The following is a 20,903-nucleotide window of genomic DNA, read 5'->3' as shown; positions in this document are numbered from 1 at the left end:
AAGATTCTTGATTTCTTGATTGACAACATAGTTGTTACGTTCGGAGGACGTGTTTTTCAACAGACTGTCGGTATTCCAATGGGAACAAATTGTGTCCCTCTACTTGCCGACTTGTTTCTTTATTAATATGAGGCTGACTTCATACAGGAACTTCTTAGGAAGAACGATAAGAAGTTAGCAATATCCTTTAAACTCTACTTTCCGCCATATAGATGATGTTCTTTCACTAAACAATTCAAAATTTGGTGACTATGTAGAACGCATCTATCCCATCGAACTAGAGATAAAGGATTCAACAGATACAGTTAAGTCTGCCTCATATCTTGACTTACATCTAGAAATTGACAATGAGGGTCGGTTGAAAACAAAACTTAACGACAAAAGAGATGATTTCAGCTTTCCAATTATAACTTTTAAATTTCTAAGTAGCAACATTGCAGCAGCATCTGCATACGGTGTATATATCTCCCAATTGATACGATATTCCCGTGCTTGCGTTGCCTATCATGATTTTCTTGATAGAGGGTTGTTGCTCACAAGGAAGCTATTAAATCAAGAGTTCCAAATGGTGAAGTTGAAATCATCACTTCGTAAATTTTACGGACGCCATCACGAGTTGGTTGACCGTTATGGAATAACCGTTTCACAAATGATATCGGATATGTTTCTTACGTCGTAACTACAATCCCCTTCCCTTTCATGAATGTGACCTACCAAATTAGACCATTTACCGGATTTGTTATCAGATAAGCAACACGATGGGTGTCACGTGTGGAGCAGGATCTGCTTACCCTTCCGGATCACCTGAGATCATCCCTAGTTTTTGGTGGGGTTCGTGTTGTTTATTCTTTAGTTTTCTATGTTGTATCATGTTTACTATTGTTTTTTTCTGTTTGTCTTTTTCATCTTTAGCCATGGTGTTGTCAGTTTATTTTCGATTTATGAGTTTGGCTGTTCCTCTGGTATCTTTCGGCCCTCTTTAAGATAGATGGTTGCATCCTTTTCCATTGGAATGACATAAAAACAACGACTTAACATATATATTTATATGTACCGGTAAATGAGTTTTGTTTTTCATTTATGTTATGGGCTTTGTCTATATGCCTTTTTGTGTTTCTTTGTTACATATGATGTGTCTCTGTACTTATACATACCGTCATGTGTTATTGTGAATTTGTGAATTTGTGTACTTTTGTCTCTCATTTTTACTAATGTGCTTTGTATGTATGCCTTTTTGAGGTTATTTGTTACATATTTTTTTTTAATTTCATATTAATTAAAGTTATAACACAATGTTGACTACTGTACCCCTATTTTTGACAAGTTTACCTATTTGTTTACACATCGTTGTCAATATAATGGAGTTTCATGCGACTGTCATACAAGTGAGAGGTTTAGCTAGCTTTAAAACAGGTTTGACCCACCATTTTCTTCTTAAAAAAACGTCTGTACCAAGTCTGACAGGACAGTTGTTATCTGCATTCGTTTAATGTGTTTGGGCTTTTGATTTTGCATTTTGATTACAGACTTTCTGTATTAAAAATTCCCCGGAGTTCGGTATTTTTTGTTATTTTACTCTTTTTCTTAATCCATTTGCTTAAATATATTATTTGAAAGTTTTCCTCGTTGCTTACGTTTTTACGATTTTTCTACACCACCTCATCTCATTTCTACAAATTTCTATAATAAGGAAAATAGGAAAATAAGTCCATAGGTAGCAAAATATGTCTGGCACTTATTTTCCTAGAAAAAATTGTCCTAAGACGTTACATACTAATAATTTTATCATATTTTAACAATTATTGAAAATAAAAACAGAATCATATTTTAAGTTTAGATTTGAAAGTTTCATTATTTTTTAAAAATTTTTAAAATAAAGGAAAGTGACGTTATAACCTAGGAATGTTAATGACATGGACATGATGACCTAGGAAAATAATTCTGGGGACATAGATTTTAATAAAATATTAATACAAAACTGTATAACCGAAAATTGAAACATAAAATTCATATTGATCTTTTAAAATAAAGTTCATGGACGATTTTACCTAGGAATATTATTGACATGGACATAATTTTCCTAGGAAAATTAGTCTGAGGACATCAATTGTATTAAAATAATATAACACAACTCTAAAACTGAATATTGAAACATAACATTTATAATTATCTTTCAAAATAAAGATCTGGCATTTTACCTAGCAATATTATTGACATGGACATGATTTCCTAGGAAAATTAGTCTAGGGACATTCATTTCATTGAATTTTTAATCCCCGAGCTCTTGAACAGAACAATATTTTAAAACATAAAAATTGCATTTCCATGTAAATAATTTGTTTCATTAAAACGTTCCTTTTAAAATACAGGACATGTATAAATTTACCTAGGAGAATTAGTATGGGAACATAAACTTTATTAAAAGAATTGATACACAGCCCTTTATAACAATATCAAAACATAACATTTTTATTTACCTTTCAAAATAAAGAGCATGGACATTTTTACCTAGGAAAATTAATGACATGGACATGATTTCCTAGGAAAATTAGTCTGGGACATACATTTTATTAAAAATATAAATACAAAACTCATAAGTTTCCATTGTTTAAAGGTAAATGATTTGATTCATTAATACTTTTCCTATAAAGAGGACATGGACATTTTTACCTAGGAATATTAATGACATGGACTAGAATTCCTAGGAAAATTAGTCTGAGGACATAAATTACTAACATCGGACAAAAAATACTAGTAAATTTTGTAACCATAGACTTTTTCTACTAGTTCTATGTGTCCGCCCAGACATATTTTACCAGGACAAATTTATCTCTTACACATGTGCCACATGAACATTTAGAAAATGAAGACTTATGGAAGACATATATTTATATATATATCATGTATATTATAAACTTTAATCAACCAAACAAATAACCGTAAATAAATACATATAGATTAAACGTAAACAAAGTAATTTAACACATATTTAAATGTAAAAAGTAATGGTTCATTTAACATGAATACAACTGCCAATTTCTTTTAAAGAATACCTCGTGATTATTACAATGCAAAATTCGTGTGTATGTAAAGCGTGACATTTATATAATATCAATAGATTCTTTTTAAAGAAAAGGAAAATATCAATATATGTGTTGCCTACAATGTATCTGCTTATACTTTTAAAACAAAGCAATAGAAACCCCCACATGTTGTTGTGTATCATGTCTTAAAAGTCTACTTACCATCAGATATTTGTGATACACCTCTGGCTGGTGTTGTCTTTGGGTTCTCATCTGACATCGATACTTCTACATTTCTATGGAAAAACATACCTCTGTATCAATATAATTCTTTGTGCATTTACATTAAAACAGAGCACAAAATACATACTTTTAAACCAAAATGCTAGTAGTCAATTAAAACGGGATCGACCCGTTAATAATATTGAATGCTGTGTTGTTTTTATTGCAGCGTTAACCGCTTACACTTGTTCCGCTTTTTCTACTTTTAAACATGCCCTTCCAGGCGCGTAGCAACCCGTACGCAAAAACGCAGTTGCGTACACATCGAAAATCTCACAAAAATAAAAATATGGTAAATCTAGTAAGAATTTAACTAAAGTAATGAAGTTAATAAAAAAAAAATATATATATGTTAATGATCACTTTGTAGCTATATTCCGTTCCGAATACTAGTCTTCCCTTTTCATTTACGAAATCAGCATCGTGATTCTGTTGCTGATACAAACAATTTAAAATAGCTTAGTCATCCGGGTGTCAAAATACAATTGTCACGTCTTCTATGCCTCCTTACCCTGACATCTTTTCTGAAGATTCCAAAATAACTGATGGAATAAAATATGACATTCTTAAGAGACCATGGACATCAATTCATTCTAATGAAACTGAACATGTATCTACCTTTCGTCGATCATTTGATAGCAGAGTTGAATACAAGACTTCTGACAGCAGAGCCACATTATGTCGCACAAAAGTTAATCCCAAAAAACATTGACCAACTTACTTTAGCTGTTGAGGACATAATCTTTAATGAAATGCAGATGATGACCATGTTACAAAAGACGAATTTCAAGATCGAAATTCGGAGATGGTTAACAAAATGGACTGGATATTTTTATAACATTCATAACAAGCTGCAGGAAACGTTAAATGTTATAAACCAAGGATACCCGGGAATCTTTCAGATACTTAATGTATTTGCATGTATGCCGGTCTCGACGGCAACGCGGGCAAAACGGTGAAGACCTAGTTGAGAAATACAATGAAAACGAATCGTTTATCTGGACTTGGTCTTTTGAACATATACTAAGAAAATAAAATTAAAACAGACACGGTTTTGGACATCTTTAGTAGAAAAAAGAAAGGAAATGGGCATTGATTTTTCATAATTAACTTTGAGAGAAAAAAAAAAGCTGAAAAACACTGCTTGTTCACTCCTAAAATAAAACATAAAGATATGTGTCTAATTCGAATTTTTATTTATGTATTATCTCAATAAGAAAAATACCATTTAAGTTGCACAGTGTTGGCTTAGAAATTAGTTTGTTTTCTAATGTAAAGTGGGTTCAGCATGATTAGGTAACAAATAAAATATACCTAATCAAGCCATTTTAACCCACTACACATAAGAAAAGAAAAAAACAAATTGTTAAGCCCAACAGTACGGGTTTCTTTGTTTTTCTCTGATTATTTATTTCCAAAGTGGACTTGTTTCTCCTGAAAGTAAGATTTCTGTGAGGACATTTTAAGTCCTCGGAAATTGCGAGAATGCAGGATTTTGCACCATTTACCCCAGAGCATCTGGGAGCCTTCAGCGGCCCCCATACCCCCGGCCGTATGACTACCTTCTCCGGCATTGCGTACACATCAAAATTACCTAGCTACGCCCCTGCCTTCTGCAAATGGATTCATGTTTTGATGGAATCAAATTCGAGGCAATTATTTATCAGCCCACTCTTGTTGCCTAATGTATTTCTTCATAGAGTAAATATGAAACAAAAATTATCAATAAGATACAAAATTGGGGTTACAAGACATATTTCGAACCTAAATATTACAATTAATTTTCGGCCGGGGGCTTCGCCTCCCTGTTTCTCTACTACCTGGGTGCCTCAGTCGGCGGCCCAGACCCCTGCATCCTCTGTATTGGAGACCCAGTTGCGGCCCTGATTAAAACTTGGCTTTTTTTTCAAAAGAAATGTATCTATCTTTAAACAATTTTCAATTGAGAAGTGCCATATGTAAATCAGAATCAGTGATCTCAAAATGGAGAGACAAGTATTAAACTTTTTATATAGAAAGAGACCAAAGGTGTTGTAATAAATGAACTCTCCTTCTGGTTGAAGATGAACTACATTTTATTCCTAGTTTTCTAGCATACAAAGATGATAGGGAGATGTTTTTAGATAAGCAGTATTTGTCATAATTTTTCATATCTCTCAAATGAGGCAACAATTGTTTGGTTAATTACTAATGCAAATTTGTCTGTACTTAAATATTTAGGGAACTATATTATTCAATGTCTAGATGTTAGACGAAATGTAAATAAATATATGTAATAACAATGATAATTATAATGATTTTATTGTTCTGGTCCTGCCTGGAATTAAATGTATGTGATTTATATAGAATAAAGATTTTTAACTTTCAATGTTTCATTTCAATGTTATAAAAAAAATGTTTTCTGTTACAAATCATGACGTATTGTATCATGCTGCCCACCAATATTTGATTTGAATAATAAATGTTCTTATTATTATTATTATTATTTATATGGACTGAGGAAACTTAAAACAAGTATAACCCAATTAAGATGCTCATCATTATACCAAAAAAAGAAGAGATATTTTTGAATTTTAAATTATCACAAATCTTTATTTAAATACTTCGAGAACATTTTAAATATATAAAATAAAGTTTTGCATTGAAAATGTTGATGTATGTTCATAATAAAATGAATAAATTGTTTATTATGCTGCTGTGTTATTAACAATCTTGGGAGCAGCGAGTGGGATTTAATTCATCAGGTAAAGTCGACCCAAATAGTCGAAATCATTTAAACTTGGTGATCTATGATCCTCATAGGCATTCAAATAATAGTTTGTATTGAACAGTAACTTTCGGTTTGAAACATTCCCTGAATTTTGAATCAGTGAACATAGGGCCTGCCCTACAATTCAAATAAAGTTAATATTCTTAAATGTGATTATATAGGTCGATATAGAGCACACAAATTTCTGAGTGGATTAAACTGACAAATCCATGCAAATATGTATAATTTGTTTCATTTTATAATAAGAAAATTGTATCTCTGAACTGTACTTACTCATTTTTCCTGTTAAATAATGAATAAATAGCACAGTTTCGGTGTCTCAAAATACGTATAATACTTCCTTGTTATGATACATGTGATAGGGGAGATAACTTCAGTTTAATAATTTAAATTCGGCATTATAGCTTATACAATATGTATTATATATAGTTGAAAAGTTTTGTCGTTTAAAAAAAAAAACGACACCGATTATAATCATCGGGAGATTTTCTGTCAAAGTATTTAATTTTTAATAGATTGCTATATTAGCTTTTTAAAGAAAAGTATTTGAAAAATAAGGCATAATGTGTTTTGCATACGACTGTGTGTATGCTTTGATTTTCCTTCCAAAGTTCAAGAAGAGGGGCGAACGATACCAGAAGGACAGTCAAACTTATAGATCGAAAACAAATTGACAACGCCATGGCTAGAAATGAAAAAGACACACAGACAAATAATAGTACACAAGACACAGCATAAAGACTAAGCAACAAGAACCCCACCAAAAACTGGAGGTGATCTCAAGTGGAGGAGGAAGGGTAAGCAGATCATTGTAAAATCCACGGTACTACGATATGCGCATCACAAATCAAACTGAAATTTATCTTAGAAATGTTCAACTGCCAATTTCAGCGTTTATTGCATTAATGCATTTTATTTTTTTTCATACATTTAGACAGATTTGAAATGGAAGCAAAATAATGAACGAGATCCTTTTTTTAATATCTTTGTTCGATTTCAAAGCTGTTTTTTTTTTAATTTCTACTTTAAAAAATTACTCGCAAATAAAATTACATCTAACAACAAATAATTTCCAATACAAAACTATTTTTAGACGTTATGATTTCTTTTTTTAAACAGAGAATATTTTTGAAGCAATATACTTGCATCACCTATTTATGGTGTATTCATTACTTCACATAATCTTCATGTCCACTAGAAAAAAAAGACAGAACACGAGAACGAGTACTACATGTAACGTGAATTATTTACTCTACAGAATACAAGTACGATCACAAAAATTACCCACTAGAAAGAAAACGAGCAATGTCACACAAATCACTAATTAGATAGAACACGACCAATGTCACACAAATCACTAATTAGATAGAACACGAGCAATGTCACACAAATTATTCACTAAACATAACACGATGACCGTCACACAAACTACATACTCGACAGAACACAAACACTGTCACACAAACTACATACTCGACAGAACACAAACACTGTCACACAAACTACATACTCGACAGAACACAAAGACTGTCACACAAATTACTTACTAGACAGAACACAAAGACTGTCACTAATATTACTGACGATACAGAACACAAGTACAGTTACACAAATTACTCACTACATAGACCACAAGTTACTCCACACAAATTACTCCATAGAAAGAACAAAAGTACTGTCACACAAATTACCAACTTTACTGAACACGCGTACTGTCACAAAAATTAGTTACTAGACAGTCAAGTAAGTTACCTTCAGTTTGAACTTATTATGTCCTCACTCAAAATATTTACCGTTTGGTATGGTTACAAATTCTTATTTTTGAGCAATACAATATATTTCGACTGCTTGTTGGACGATTTAGGGGACACTTTTACATGTATCCATATTATTTACTGGATAAGATGAGCCTTTAAATAGGCAAAGGTTGGCGTAATGTTATAAAAAAAAAAGTGTATATAGTTATCAGACAATGACTACTATACATGAATAAAACATGATAAATTACTCTAATCAGATATATAGTAGTCCATTGTACTGAACAAAATAAATATGATACAATGATAAAATAAAATTATCTCATCGAGTATCTCATATTGTTATTTGGTTTGTTTTTCTTTCTTTCTTTAAGCTTTTTTTTTGGGGTGGGTGGGTGGGTTGGGGGGGGGGGGGGTAGTAAATATATAACGGAATGAATTAAGATTAAAAATATAATAAAACCAAAATGTGTCCATAGGATGCTCCACAAGCACCGTAGGCTATCATTTTCTATGTTCAGCGGACTGGGAAATTGGGGTCAAAACACTAATTTGGCATTAAAATTAGACAGATCATATCATAGGGAACATGTGTACTCAGTTTCACGTTGATTGGACTTCAACTTCAATAAATACTACCTTGACCAACATTTAACCTGAAGCGGAACAGACGGAAGAACGGACGGACGAACGGACGTACAGTCCAGATAAATGAGGCATAAAAAGGGCACACTTCTGACTCCACTTGTAGAACTAAAATATCTTCTCTTGGATTGTCTACAATGAATAAAACTGTGCCTAACTATAAAAACATATTGATCAATGTTTATTATAAACTGATAGTTTAATCAGTAAACACTGTTTTGGTTATCTCCCCTAGTTCACAATAAGGAAGGTAATTGTAACGATGGCGAAGTTGTAAGTATCAGTCATTTACAATTATATATTTTATTACCATTCCTATAATTACATGATAGAACATGTAGAATAAGTCATAATAACACGAATAAAAAGGAAGTGTGCCATCAAAAACCAGTATATGAAGAAAAAAAATCGACAATAATATATACGCTACGAATGCCATGCAATTCGTGAAATCAATTTGACACGCAAAAAGATTGATATAATATCATTCCTACTGCTAATGTGTATACTTTGATATTTTCAGTTGGAATCCAATGAATCAATCCGATATCTATCCATTAGTTACAAATGAAAAATTGATTAAATCCATCTAAATAATAATCAAGTTGCTGTCGAACCACGTCAATGGATCGGAATATATAGCTATATACTAGTATATATAACTATTCAAAAAGGGTACAACACAAAATAACAATAAAATGAACAAATGTTAGATATTTCGGATAACATATATCCTTCTACAGTAATACCACGATGTAAAATGAATCATTTCAATCTATTCTAATTATCACACTATCACAATCTCAGATAAAACGAACATCAGACTGAGACGCTGGTGAAATTTTAAAAATTTCCAAACACGGCGCATAGACTGCAAATATATGCCAAAATGAAAATAATTATTTGTGATATGAACTGGCACAACTCTAAAATTCCAAAGGTGATGACAGTTAAGATGTTACAACAACTGCGTGCATAAAAAAAATGCCCTTACCGATCCAAGTTGGTATAATATTTCAAATTTGACAATGGTAGGGCAATTGCAACAGAAAAAAACATTATTTAAGCTTCCCAAAAACAAATAGCAGTTAAACAATGATTAGATGATTAGAAAAATAAGTAAAATTTTATATGATTAGAAAAGTAAGTAAATTCTATATTAGACATCCATGAGCATGATAAGCTAAATCAAAGAATCCGGTTTAGCCTATAATCTTACCCCTTTAAACATATAATTTCATTGGAATACCATATAACGCATTCATGAACAAATTCGGCGATTGTTATTTGTGTTTTGTGAAACCTGCATAAAAATTACAGAAAGAAAAACGCATATTTTACATATTATAAGTAGCAGATGTTGTTGTCAGAATGTATAATAATTAAGCCATACTTAAAGATTAGATATATTTTTGTGAATATCCGGAGATCCCTGTTTTCGTTTGTGTTAATATGGGAAACAATCTAATTTTAAATAAAGGAGTAAGCGTTCATGGTTATAGACTGAAAATGTTATTCATAAGTGTATACTTGACGTTTCAAGTTTGTTTTTGGAAAGCAGTGTTCAGTAAAATGCTCTGCTTCCTTTATTGATTGTTATACTTTAAACATTAGATTAAAACAGTCCGAATATCACATGCGTCATATGATATACAGTTACAGTGTTTGTTAATGAAAAATATTGAAAATGCACGAATCTGATTTTCTCAGAACACAATTTACGACAACGTGCAGTCAAAACTAATAAATCGAAGATAAACTGACAACGCTAATGCAAAAAAAAAAGAATATCGAAAAAACGTCAACAAATCACCTTATATAAATCTTAAGTCTGAATCGATGTTCTTGAAATGTTTCAGAATGGCTGGAGCAGTGAAGTAACGGACACTAAATTTTAGGAAAAACTAGGGGAAATGGCAGCTGCCCATGACAAACAGATTCCTAGTAAGTTGATGGTAGCGGCCATTGATTTCGGTACAACATACACAGGATTTGGGTATTCTATGCGAGATACTTATAAGTCAGAGCCGTTGAGAATATGGACTAAACATTGGGGTTCTTCTGGTGGGGGTCCAGCTTTAGTTTCGGAGAAGACACCAACCGTCCTCCTTCTGAATCCAGATAAAACATTTCACAGTTTTGGTTATGATGCCGAGGATAAATACAGTGACCTTGCTCAAGAAGATGAACATATTGGATGGTATTACTTCAAACATTTCAAGATGACACTCTATCATGAGGTATAAAAATAATAACAATTTGAAATCATTTTCACATCAGCTATATTATTTATAATTACATTCTAAAACCAGATTGACCTTAGATTTGGCCAAATTATTCTAGCAACCTTCTATTTTTAATTAATCAATAATCATTCCGTCACATTTCTCCTTTTATGTACTTGGCGACTTTTTACCCTTCTTTTTACTCGTAAGATTTTTTTTACAAATAATCTATTTTGATATTTTAAACGCGTAATCAAATTGTGTCTGCTTCTGTATATATATATATATGTTAACGGCAATAAGTGAAATTAGGCATTAAGCTTAAATCCTAGGCAATAAGCTAACGCCTAGGCAGTAAGTCTATTGCCTAAATGATGTTAGGCATTAGTCTTAAATCCTAGGATTTAAGCTTAAATCCTGAAAAATATGTGCAGGCATTAAGCTTAATGCCTAAAACATAAATGCGAGTAAATAAAAGACATTTATTCATTTAAATAACAATATATTTGTAAAATAATGACATTATGAGAACTGGGGCCTGTTTATCGAAACTGTCCTAAGATCGATCCTATAAGATATTCCTAGGACAGAAATTATGATAAAATTAGGACCGACTTACGACATGTCTCAGCATGCACATTGAAGCTATCTGAGGATTATCTTAGCTAGGATGTCCTAACCGCGTATTGACGTAAAAAATAGCAATTGAAAAAAAATAATATTGTATCAAATTTTACCAACAACTTTAATTTAAAAACCGACTAATTATTAGAAAATAAATATTAGTTTTAAATTATAATAATTTGTACATTGTAAACTATATGAAACAAAACATAAGTAAAAAATATAACTACGTTTTATATTAGAATTGAACAAACTAACTGCAAATAGTTTACATATAATCAGTAAAATCATGCTTTGAGGGAGCTGAAATGGAAGTGTCACAACACTCCACAAGAGACTGGAAATAAAATCACTAATAAGATATGTTATCTATATTAAAATAATAATCTAAAAATATGAAAACTTTATTAAAATTTGTGTTCAAATAATTTTGTTATCACAAGTTGTGAAACTGTTAATAAAGAAAACTTACTTATCCTATAAAAATAATTGAAAAATGGTGTGAGCAAAAAAAATCACATTTTAATTTTGTCTACTTTTGACCAGTTTAAATCAGCTCGACTATAGTGAAGTGAAAAAAATTTCAAATAAATATTAAAATTATTTTATAGAATTTCCCCCTTGTTTAATTGGATTATAACAATCACTTTTTAAAATCTTTTTAATGTTTTGTAATATCACAAAAATATGAAAAAAGTATGTGTAAATTTTGATTTTTAACTGCTAAAATTATTAAATAAACTTTCTAAATTTGAAGATCTGTCAAATGAATGTATATTTACACATGTTATATTAGAAATAAATTAAGTAACTCCTTTATATCAAGAATAAATCACCAAATATGAATTAATTCCAGATTTCACTTATTGCCTAAAATAATGTTCGGCAATAGGATGAATAATCATCATAAGATTTCAGGTAATAAACTTAATGCCTGAAAATTTCAGGCAACAACTTAATGCCTAGGCGTTAGCTTATTGCCTAGGATTTAAGCTTAATGCCTAATTTCACTTATTGCCGCTAACATATATATATATATGTAGGGAAGAACCAAAAATTTGCGAAAGCAAATTTACAGATCTAACATTGTTGGGTTGATGTTTAGACGAGTTGTATATATATATATATATATATATGAGTCTACTTGAAACTGAGTCTGTAATTTTTGTTTAGATCAACTAGATTACTAAAAAGTAATACCAACTATCATGATTAAAAATAGAACATGGGGTAGAACTGCAGTTTTGGGCTAGTATCTCTTAAACTATAGCAATGAAAGAAAAACCTGCCAATTAAATGATTGAAATAGTCAACATGACAAGAACTACCTTAAAACAAAACACGTTAAAACAAAACAGACAAATCTTACAAATCTTTGTCGACTGATTGCCCCTGAATATTGATATTATATTCTTTTGGCAGTTCTTTGGTAGAAAACTTTAGGAGCAAGGCTGAAATTTAGAATTGATAATAAAAAGATAATGTTAGCATGGCTAGGTTTACTTATCTCGAAAACCATAAGAGCTAGGTTAAAAGTGTGGATCTATCAAGAATGTTCGTGCACGTTAGTTTATATAGTTTAGAACCTCTTTTCTGGAGTAAACTTTATTAGGAGTGCTCAAACCCACAAATGTGAAGGTCAAATTTGTATGAATACGTTAATAGAAAAATGCTTTAAAAACTACACGACAAAATGGATTAAAAAAAGAAAAAGATTATGCCAAAATCCATAAGGTCAGTTCTTCCAGAGGGAGTTGGAACCTAAATAGCTCAATAATTTTTTTAATTGTTTTAAATATAAAAGAACAGAAACACAAATACGAACAAATCAAATTATTAAGGTAAACATGATGTGTTTCAAACATCATCATGGATTCAAAAATATAAGCAACTTTGAATTTCAATCAATGTCACATTTTCCACAGATATGTGCGACTTTTTTCTTTGACACCGACACGAACGAAATATTATGATACTACCAAAACATCTTATTTTACAGAAAATTAATCGCACCATATCATTACGAACCGACCAGGGACTTGAGCTCCCAGCACTGGAAGTTTTCAAGCACTCGATATCGTACATCAAAGGACTAGTACTTGATGAACTTCGGAATAGAGGAGTATTGGAAACAGCGGTCATGGAAAAGGAACTTGGTTGGGTATTGACTGTACCAGCAATATGGGATTTCACTGCCAAACAATTTATGAGGGAAGCAGCTAAACTTGTAAGTTGATAGAATACATAAGTCACGGACGATCTCTGGATATACTACAGAATACTTCCTATTTTGTATATTGGAAATTTCAAATTATAGCTATATAGATATAAGAAGATGTGGTATGAGTGTGCAAATGGGACACCCTCATCCGAGTCGCAATTTGTAAAAAAGTAAAACAGTATAGGTCAAAATACGGCCTTCAACACGTTACCAAGGCTAGCACCGAAAAGCAAGCTATAATGGGCTCCATATGACTTGTGTAAAAAGCACTCAAACAGGAAAACCAACGGTCTAATCTATATTAAAAAAAAGAGAGAAATGAGAAACAATTATGAACCACACCAACAAACGACAACAACTGAACATCACATATCATACATATTGATCAATGTGTGAAAACTAAGGATATTGATAATAGTTTTCAAATGATTATAGCGACGTATAAAACATTGTTTTTGATAACATAAAGTTATCAGATGGTTAGTTTGTTGCTTGAATTGAATTATTTGTGCTTTCCAGTCTGATATGTCTGCAATGTATTCTCTCCAGTGTCGTCAATACCTGAAAAACTGCAAATCATAGCAGATACTTATAAAAAAAAGAAGAAGATGTGGTATGATTGCAAATGAGACAACTCTCAACAAGAGACCAAATGACATAGAAATTAACGATACACCGTACGGTCTTCAACCTTTAGCATAGTCAGCTATAAAAGTACCCAAAATCATACTTGTTTAACATTCAAACGAGAAAACTAACGGCCTAATAAATGTATAAAAAATTATTAAAAACAGATTTGTAACACAGCATCAAACGACAACCACTGAATTACAAGTTCCTAACTTGGGACAGAAACATACATATAGAATGTGTAGGGATTAAACATGTAAGCGGAATCCCAACCTTATCCATAACCTAGGACAGTGGTTTAACAGTAAGACATAAGAACGAACTATAAAAAGCAGTTGAAAAGTCTAACTCATCAGAGGGTTACAAATAGAAATACATATCACAAAAACATGTGGACGTGGCCGGGTACTTGTAAATCCCAACAACAAAAAGACACTAAGTGCAGATCTTAGAATAGTCGCAGTTACTGACAGCTAGTTCAAAGCCAATAACAACTAATATAAAACATCATGAATCTAAGATTAGTATACATGCTTACATAAATGTCCTGATTAAGGACAAAATTCATCTTTAAACTAGAGGCTCTAAAGAGCCTGTGTCGCTCACCTTGGTCTATGTGAATATTAAACAAAGGAAGAAGATGGATTCATGACAAAATTGTGTTTTGGTGATGATGATGTGTTTGTACATCTTACTTTACTGAACATTCTTACTGCTTACAATTATCTCTACCTATAATAAACTTGGCCCAGTAGTTTCAGTAAAAAATGTTAGTAAAAATTTACAAATTTTATGAAAATTGTTAAAAATTGACTATAAAGGACAATAACTCCTTAGGGTGTCAATTGACCATTTTGGTCATGTTGACTTATTTTTAGGTCTTATTTTGCTGTACATTATTGCTGTTTACAGTTTATCTCTATCTAAAATAATATTCAAGATAATAACAGAAAACGGCAAAATTTCCTTAAAATTACCAATTCAGGGGCAGCAACCCAACAACAGGTTGTCCGATTCATCTGAAAATTTCAGGGCTGATAGATCTTGACCTGATAAACAATTTTACCCCCATGTCCGATTTGCTCTAAATGCTTTGGTTTTTGAGTTATAAGCCAAAAACTACATTTGTTCTATTTTTAGCCATGGCGGCGATCTTGGTTTGTTGGACGGGTCACCGGACACATTTTTTAAACTAGATACCCTAATGATGATTGTGGCCAAGTTTAGTAAAATTTGGCCCAGTAGTTTCAGAGGAGAAGATTTTTGTAAAAGTTAACGACGACGGACGACGACGCAGGACGACGACGGACGCCGAGTGATGAGAAAAGCTCACTTAGCCCTATGGGCCAGGTGAGCTAAAAAACTGTCACAATATATTTAGAATGTACAATTGACTGTTATAGAAAATTTCATTTCAGGCAGGAATACCAACCGAACAGCTAACTTTAGCTTTAGAACCAGAGGCTGCTTCAGTGTTCATTAAACATATGAATGTAAATGTTCAACGAGCCCAAGATGAAGGTCCTACCCTGTCACCATATGACCCAGGGACAAGATACATGGTGCTTGACTTAGGAGGTACAACAATTAACATCATTTAGAGGGAGGTTGGGCTTGTTTTCGTTGAATTCACGACGTAAAGCAAACACCAAACAATAAATTTATAATTAATTTTTGAATTCATTTTACTGAGAGGGTCAAAATTCGAAAAGTTTTGAAACGTTTAAATTTTTACATGATGAACTTAAAAAACATATCTATACTTATTTTTTTTTTTATTATTCCATTAAATAAAAATGTTCTTCTGCATGTTCTATTATAATTTCTGTGAATACTAAGAAATTTTGAAACAACATTGCAAAATTACATGTGGTTTTTTTTAAATGGTGTCAATTAACAAAATCAATTCTGAAAAGAGAAGTAAATAGCTCCAAATCTAATAGACTTTTCTTCTTTGATTCAAATATGATAACCCCTGTCTCATCGAAAATCATATCACGTCGCCTTATTTTTTATCCCATGATAGGAACTCGTATCTTTATTTTACAAATTGTAAAAAACTCTTCATCCCACACTTTAATAAGAAGTAAAAGTTTTGATATCCATTTGCTTAGAAATATGCTGCATGCAATTGCATAAAGCCCACACATATATTTTAAGGTAGTGTAGGGGTATACCGCCATCTTTAATTGCACAGTAAATAATCGGTCTAGATCTTTGCCCAAATCTGCAAATTTGGAGACAGATTTGCAATGTATTGGATACACTGTTTATTTATATAAAGAAAACTCAGATATTTATTGCAATATCGAAAAGAAAATTAACAAATACCAAATATTTGTGCTTATAGAGTTATTTTTTTCAAATAAGCCATTTAAGGGGAAATAACTCTTTAAGTACAACTTTATACTGACATTTTCATTTTTTACTTGTAGCTAGAAAACAAGTTCGGACGGTGACACTATTTTTTCTTTTTATTTTCTTTAAATATATTATAAAACCTATCTTCTTATATTTTTTTTTCAAAATTCTGTTTCATAGATTTCTTTGAATGCACAAAAATGTGTTTTTCCATGAACAATCTAAACAAATTTTGGCAATTTTAAACCGACTCGTACCTTGCAAAATAGCGCTGTGATCCATACTTTTTAACATAGAAAAATCTTAATTTTGGCAAAGTATAAGAAAATTCTGTAATTATTTTTTTTTAAACCAATGAACTACCTTAATATTTATTATTAGTTACATAGTGTGCTCGTCCAAAAAGGTCATTAAACATTCATCTATAATACTAAAATTACGAGGTCCAATTTGTCAGCCGTCATCGGGTAAAAACGACAAATCAAAGAATTTAACTCTATATAGAACTAATATAGGACAATGGTGTAGATTAAAAATTACACCACTCCAGACCCTTTTGTTTTCCACATAATTAATATAGCCAATAATTAACAAGTTCCGGGTCAAATCCGATACCGATACCAATAGTATATTCATCTGTTAGCTATTACCTTATCTGTACGTTCCGCATTTGACAGGCGCACCACCAAACGGTGCATTTAGGATTTTGCTATATACACGGGTCATAATCAAAGGGCTGACACTACTAAATTCTATTATTGTCAAATTGTTCCCTATTGTAGTTTTATTCAGCAATCAGCAAAACTTTCTAAGATAACTAATATAGGACAATGCTGTTGATTAAAAAATACTCCATTCCTGGATAGCCAGGACCTTTTGTTTTCCAAATAATTAATATTACCAATAATTGATAAGTTCCAGGTCGACGGGTTCAAACAGAAAGATTTGAAAGCAAAAAAAACAAAACTGTGTATCTTATAATCGACATGACTTTATCAGATGACAATACCAATTACTAAAATAAGGCTTAGGCATAGTTATATACTTTAAGTCAGTCACGGACCCGCGATATCACGGGTGTGTACTTGTATTTATTAAGAACATCCGAAGAATTCAATGCGCCTGACTAGTGTAAATAGCCAAATAATACAGACAATTAGACAATATGTATGATCATGTATAAAGGTTGGTACCTATTTTAAATTAACGTTTAAACCCGCTGCATTTGTTTGCACCTGCCATAGTCAGGAATCTGATGTTCAGTATAGCTTGCTGTTCGGTGTAAGCCATGTTAAAGACCGTACTTTGACTTATCATGGTTATAACTTTTACAAATTGTGACTAGGACGGAGAGTTGTCTCATTGGCAATCATATCATATTTTCTTATATCAATGTACACCTTATTTACTAAATTATGCACACATTCCCCCATTTTCATTCGCAATTTTAGCACTATTCGAAACGTAACTTGTGAATGGATATCTATTGCAGGAGGAACTGTCGATGTTACCGTCAGAGAAGTAATGCCAGACAGAACATTAAAAGAAGTTACAAAGGCTAGTGGTGGGGCATGGGGAGGATTATATGTCAACGAAGAGATATACAAATTCCTAGAGAAAATATTCACTCCGAAAATCCTTGGTGAATTTAAAGCCGAGTCTACCTCCGACTATCTTGACCTTGAAAGAAGCATCGAAATGGTCAAACGTAAACTTGGTACCGATGGACATGGCCGTTTTACGTTAGGTATACCAATGGACCTCCGAGACCGCTACACCAAAGCAATGAAAAAGACAGCTTCAGAAGCTAACATCAGTTTATTCGCGAATACCAATACAGAAATGAAGAAAGATAAGCTTAAGTTTCCAAAAGAAGTGATGGGTAATTTCTTCTCTGCGTGCATTCAAAGTATAACTGAACATTGTAGAACAGTTCTAGAACTTGCTGGTGCTAATATGGTGCAAGATATCATCATGGTTGGCGGTTTTGCTGAATCAACGATTATGCAATTATGCGTGAAAAAAGCTTTTCCAACCAAAAACATTGTCATTCCACCTGAAGCCGGATTAGTTGTTTTAAAAGGTGCTGTTCTTTACGGACACCATCCGAGAATCGTTTCTTGTCGAGTTGCTAGTAAGACAATTGGGTTACGAAACCTAAGATACTTCATGAAAGAGACTGACCCTGAAGAAAAGAAAATGATGGAAGGTGGAGTTCCCTACTGTAAAGATATTTTCCACATTCTTTGTGAAGCTGGGTCGGAATTCATGCTGGGTGAGACAGTTACCCACGATGTCTTCCCACTTCGCCCAAACATGACAGAAATGACTCTCAATCTTTACCAAACAAACGAGAGAAATCCGACATATACTACTGATAAAGGTTGTGAAGAAATAGGGAAAATTAGAGTAGAAATGCCAGATACGTCTAAAGGAATGGATCGACAAGTCATAGTCTCTTTGACATTTGGTGATACAGAATTAATCGTGGAAGGAAAAGATAATGAAACTGGGAGGTCGGCTGATGTTCATCTTGATTTACTTAAACATTGAAACAAACATCTTTATATAAATATTATATCAAAACCATATATTATTTCAATCTAATTAAAATATCGATCTCTGATTACGTTATATACTACATATGAAGTATAACATAATCAGAGATCAATATTTTAATTAGATTGTATATTATTTCTAATTTCAATCTCACTTATATTGACAATTGGTGATAAAGCTATAGTAGTTTCTTTTAATTTACTGTGAAGGTTGTATTAACAATGTAATGAAAGATGTTAATTTTTTAATTACAATACCGACACTTATAGGTGTTCAATCTTTAAAATCTATATTTATTTATTGCTTTTTAATATAAGGATATTTATTTGTGGTGACATATCAAATTTAGTATTATTATTTATAATTTACACTAACTGTGATAAAGCTGTTTTTTGATATTGTTTATCAAAATAAAAGATAATTGTTAGTCAGATGTTTACTTTTTTTGCAATGACTTTTTTTGTTTTAGTTACTGAACTAACATTCCTATATGGCTACTGAACTAAAACATATTCGTATATGTCCGCTGGTTTTCTATTGTTGGGTTGTTGAATAAAACAGGCACGTCCATTCGGAATTCAGGCATATGTTGTATACTTCAAAAGTCTGACAGCAGCTAAAAAAAACTATCCTCTTTTTTTGGGGGGTGGCGGTTGGAAATGTTATTTTTCGAAACACCCAATTTGACAAAATAACTAGAGGCTGTCATGAGCCTGTGTCGCTCATCTGACTCTGCTTGGTGTTTTGAAATCATATAAAAAAGATAAAAATCTTAACAGATACTTAAATCATGTTTGAGGCCTAATTTGGTTTAATATTGACCCTGTAATTTAATCATTAATCCCGGTGGCCATCTTGAACAGTAAATCAGCAACACCTCATAAGGAACATTAATGCTATGTTTGGTTTTATTCCAATCAATGGTTCTCTAAAAGAAGACATTTGTATGTATTTCCCGTAGGGTCCTATGTTAAACTAAGTCCCGGCTAGCGGCCAGCATGGATAATGGATCAGCTACAAAGTAAGAACACTTGGTCAGCACCTCATAAAGAACAGTCTGGTATGTTTGATTTCATTATATTCAGTTGTTCTTTTAAAGAAGACATTTGTATGTATTTTCCTTAGGATCCTACGTTAAACTAAATTCCCCGTTGGCGGCCGTCTTGGGTGATGGATCAGCTACAAAGCAACAACACTTGGTCAGCACCTGACAAGGAACATTAACGCTATGTTTGGTTTCATTACATTCAGTTGTTGTCTAAAAGAAGACATATGCATGTATTTTCCTTATGATCCTACGTGAAACTAAGTCCAACTCTGGCGGCCGTCTTGGATGATGGATCAGCTACAAAGTAACAACACTTGGTCAGCACCCGACAAGGAACATTAATGCTATGTTTGGTTTCATTCCATTTAGTAGTTCCCTAAGAGAAGACATTTGTATGTATTTCCCTTGGGGTCATATTTTAAACTAAGTCCCCCGCGTGCAACCATCTTGTGGGATAGATCGGCTACAAAGTAACACCACTCAAGGTTTGCACCTCATAAGAAACATTAACGCTATGTTTGGTTTAATTCCAATGACCATTCAGTGGTTCTCTCAAAGAAGACATTTGTATGTATTTCCCATAGGGTCCTATATTAATCTAAGTGCCACGTTGGCGGCCATATTGGATAATGGATCGGCTTCAACGTAACAACACTTAGTCAGCACCTCATAAGGAACATCTATTTTTTGTTTGCTTTCATTCCATTCGAGGTTCTATAAAAGCAGACATTTGTATGTATTTCCCATTGTATGTATGT

At 32.3% G+C, this 20,903-nt stretch overlaps 2 protein-coding genes across 3 annotated transcripts in view; one reads left to right on the top strand and one right to left on the bottom strand.

Moving 5' to 3' along the window:
* Window positions 1-6,437, bottom strand: part of LOC139485129 (uncharacterized) — a 29,369-nt gene extending 22,932 nt beyond the window's left edge. For both annotated transcript variants that reach the window (XM_071269279.1, XM_071269280.1), the window contains exons 1-2: window positions 6,349-6,437; window positions 3,246-3,319 (exon numbers count right to left, since the gene is read on the bottom strand). In XM_071269279.1, coding sequence (XP_071125380.1) covers window positions 3,246-3,303 — 58 coding nt within the window. In that variant the 5' untranslated portion in view covers window positions 3,304-3,319; window positions 6,349-6,437. The remainder of the gene's footprint in view (window positions 1-3,245; window positions 3,320-6,348) is intronic.
* Window positions 6,438-8,697: 2,260 nt separating this feature from the next.
* On the top strand, window positions 8,698-19,528 carry LOC139485128 (heat shock 70 kDa protein 12A-like). Its single transcript, XM_071269277.1, has 5 exons — window positions 8,698-8,750; window positions 10,337-10,717; window positions 13,326-13,553; window positions 15,596-15,755; window positions 18,031-19,528. The coding sequence occupies exons 2-5, from the start codon at window positions 10,391-10,393 to the stop codon at window positions 19,089-19,091; spliced, it is 1,776 nt and encodes a 591-aa protein (XP_071125378.1). The 5' UTR covers window positions 8,698-8,750; window positions 10,337-10,390; the 3' UTR covers window positions 19,092-19,528.
* Window positions 19,529-20,903: the final 1,375 nt, after the last annotated feature.

Source organism: Mytilus edulis, chromosome 8 (genome assembly GCF_963676685.1).
Source record: "Mytilus edulis chromosome 8, xbMytEdul2.2, whole genome shotgun sequence".
NCBI lineage: Eukaryota > Metazoa > Mollusca > Bivalvia > Mytilida > Mytilidae > Mytilus > Mytilus edulis.
Note: the sequence above shows the minus strand (reverse complement) of the source record. Positions and strands in the feature narration are given on the sequence as shown.

Coding starts and splice junctions, on each gene's coding strand:
- LOC139485128 (XM_071269277.1), top strand. CDS start 10,391: ATGGCAGCTGCCCATGACAAACAGATTCCTAGTAAGTTGATGGTAGCG. Junction 10,718..13,325: donor AGATGACACTCTATCATGAG/GTATAAAAATAA, acceptor CTTATTTTACAG/AAAATTAATCGCACCATATC. Junction 15,756..18,030: donor CATGGTGCTTGACTTAGGAG/GTACAACAATTA, acceptor TATCTATTGCAG/GAGGAACTGTCGATGTTACC.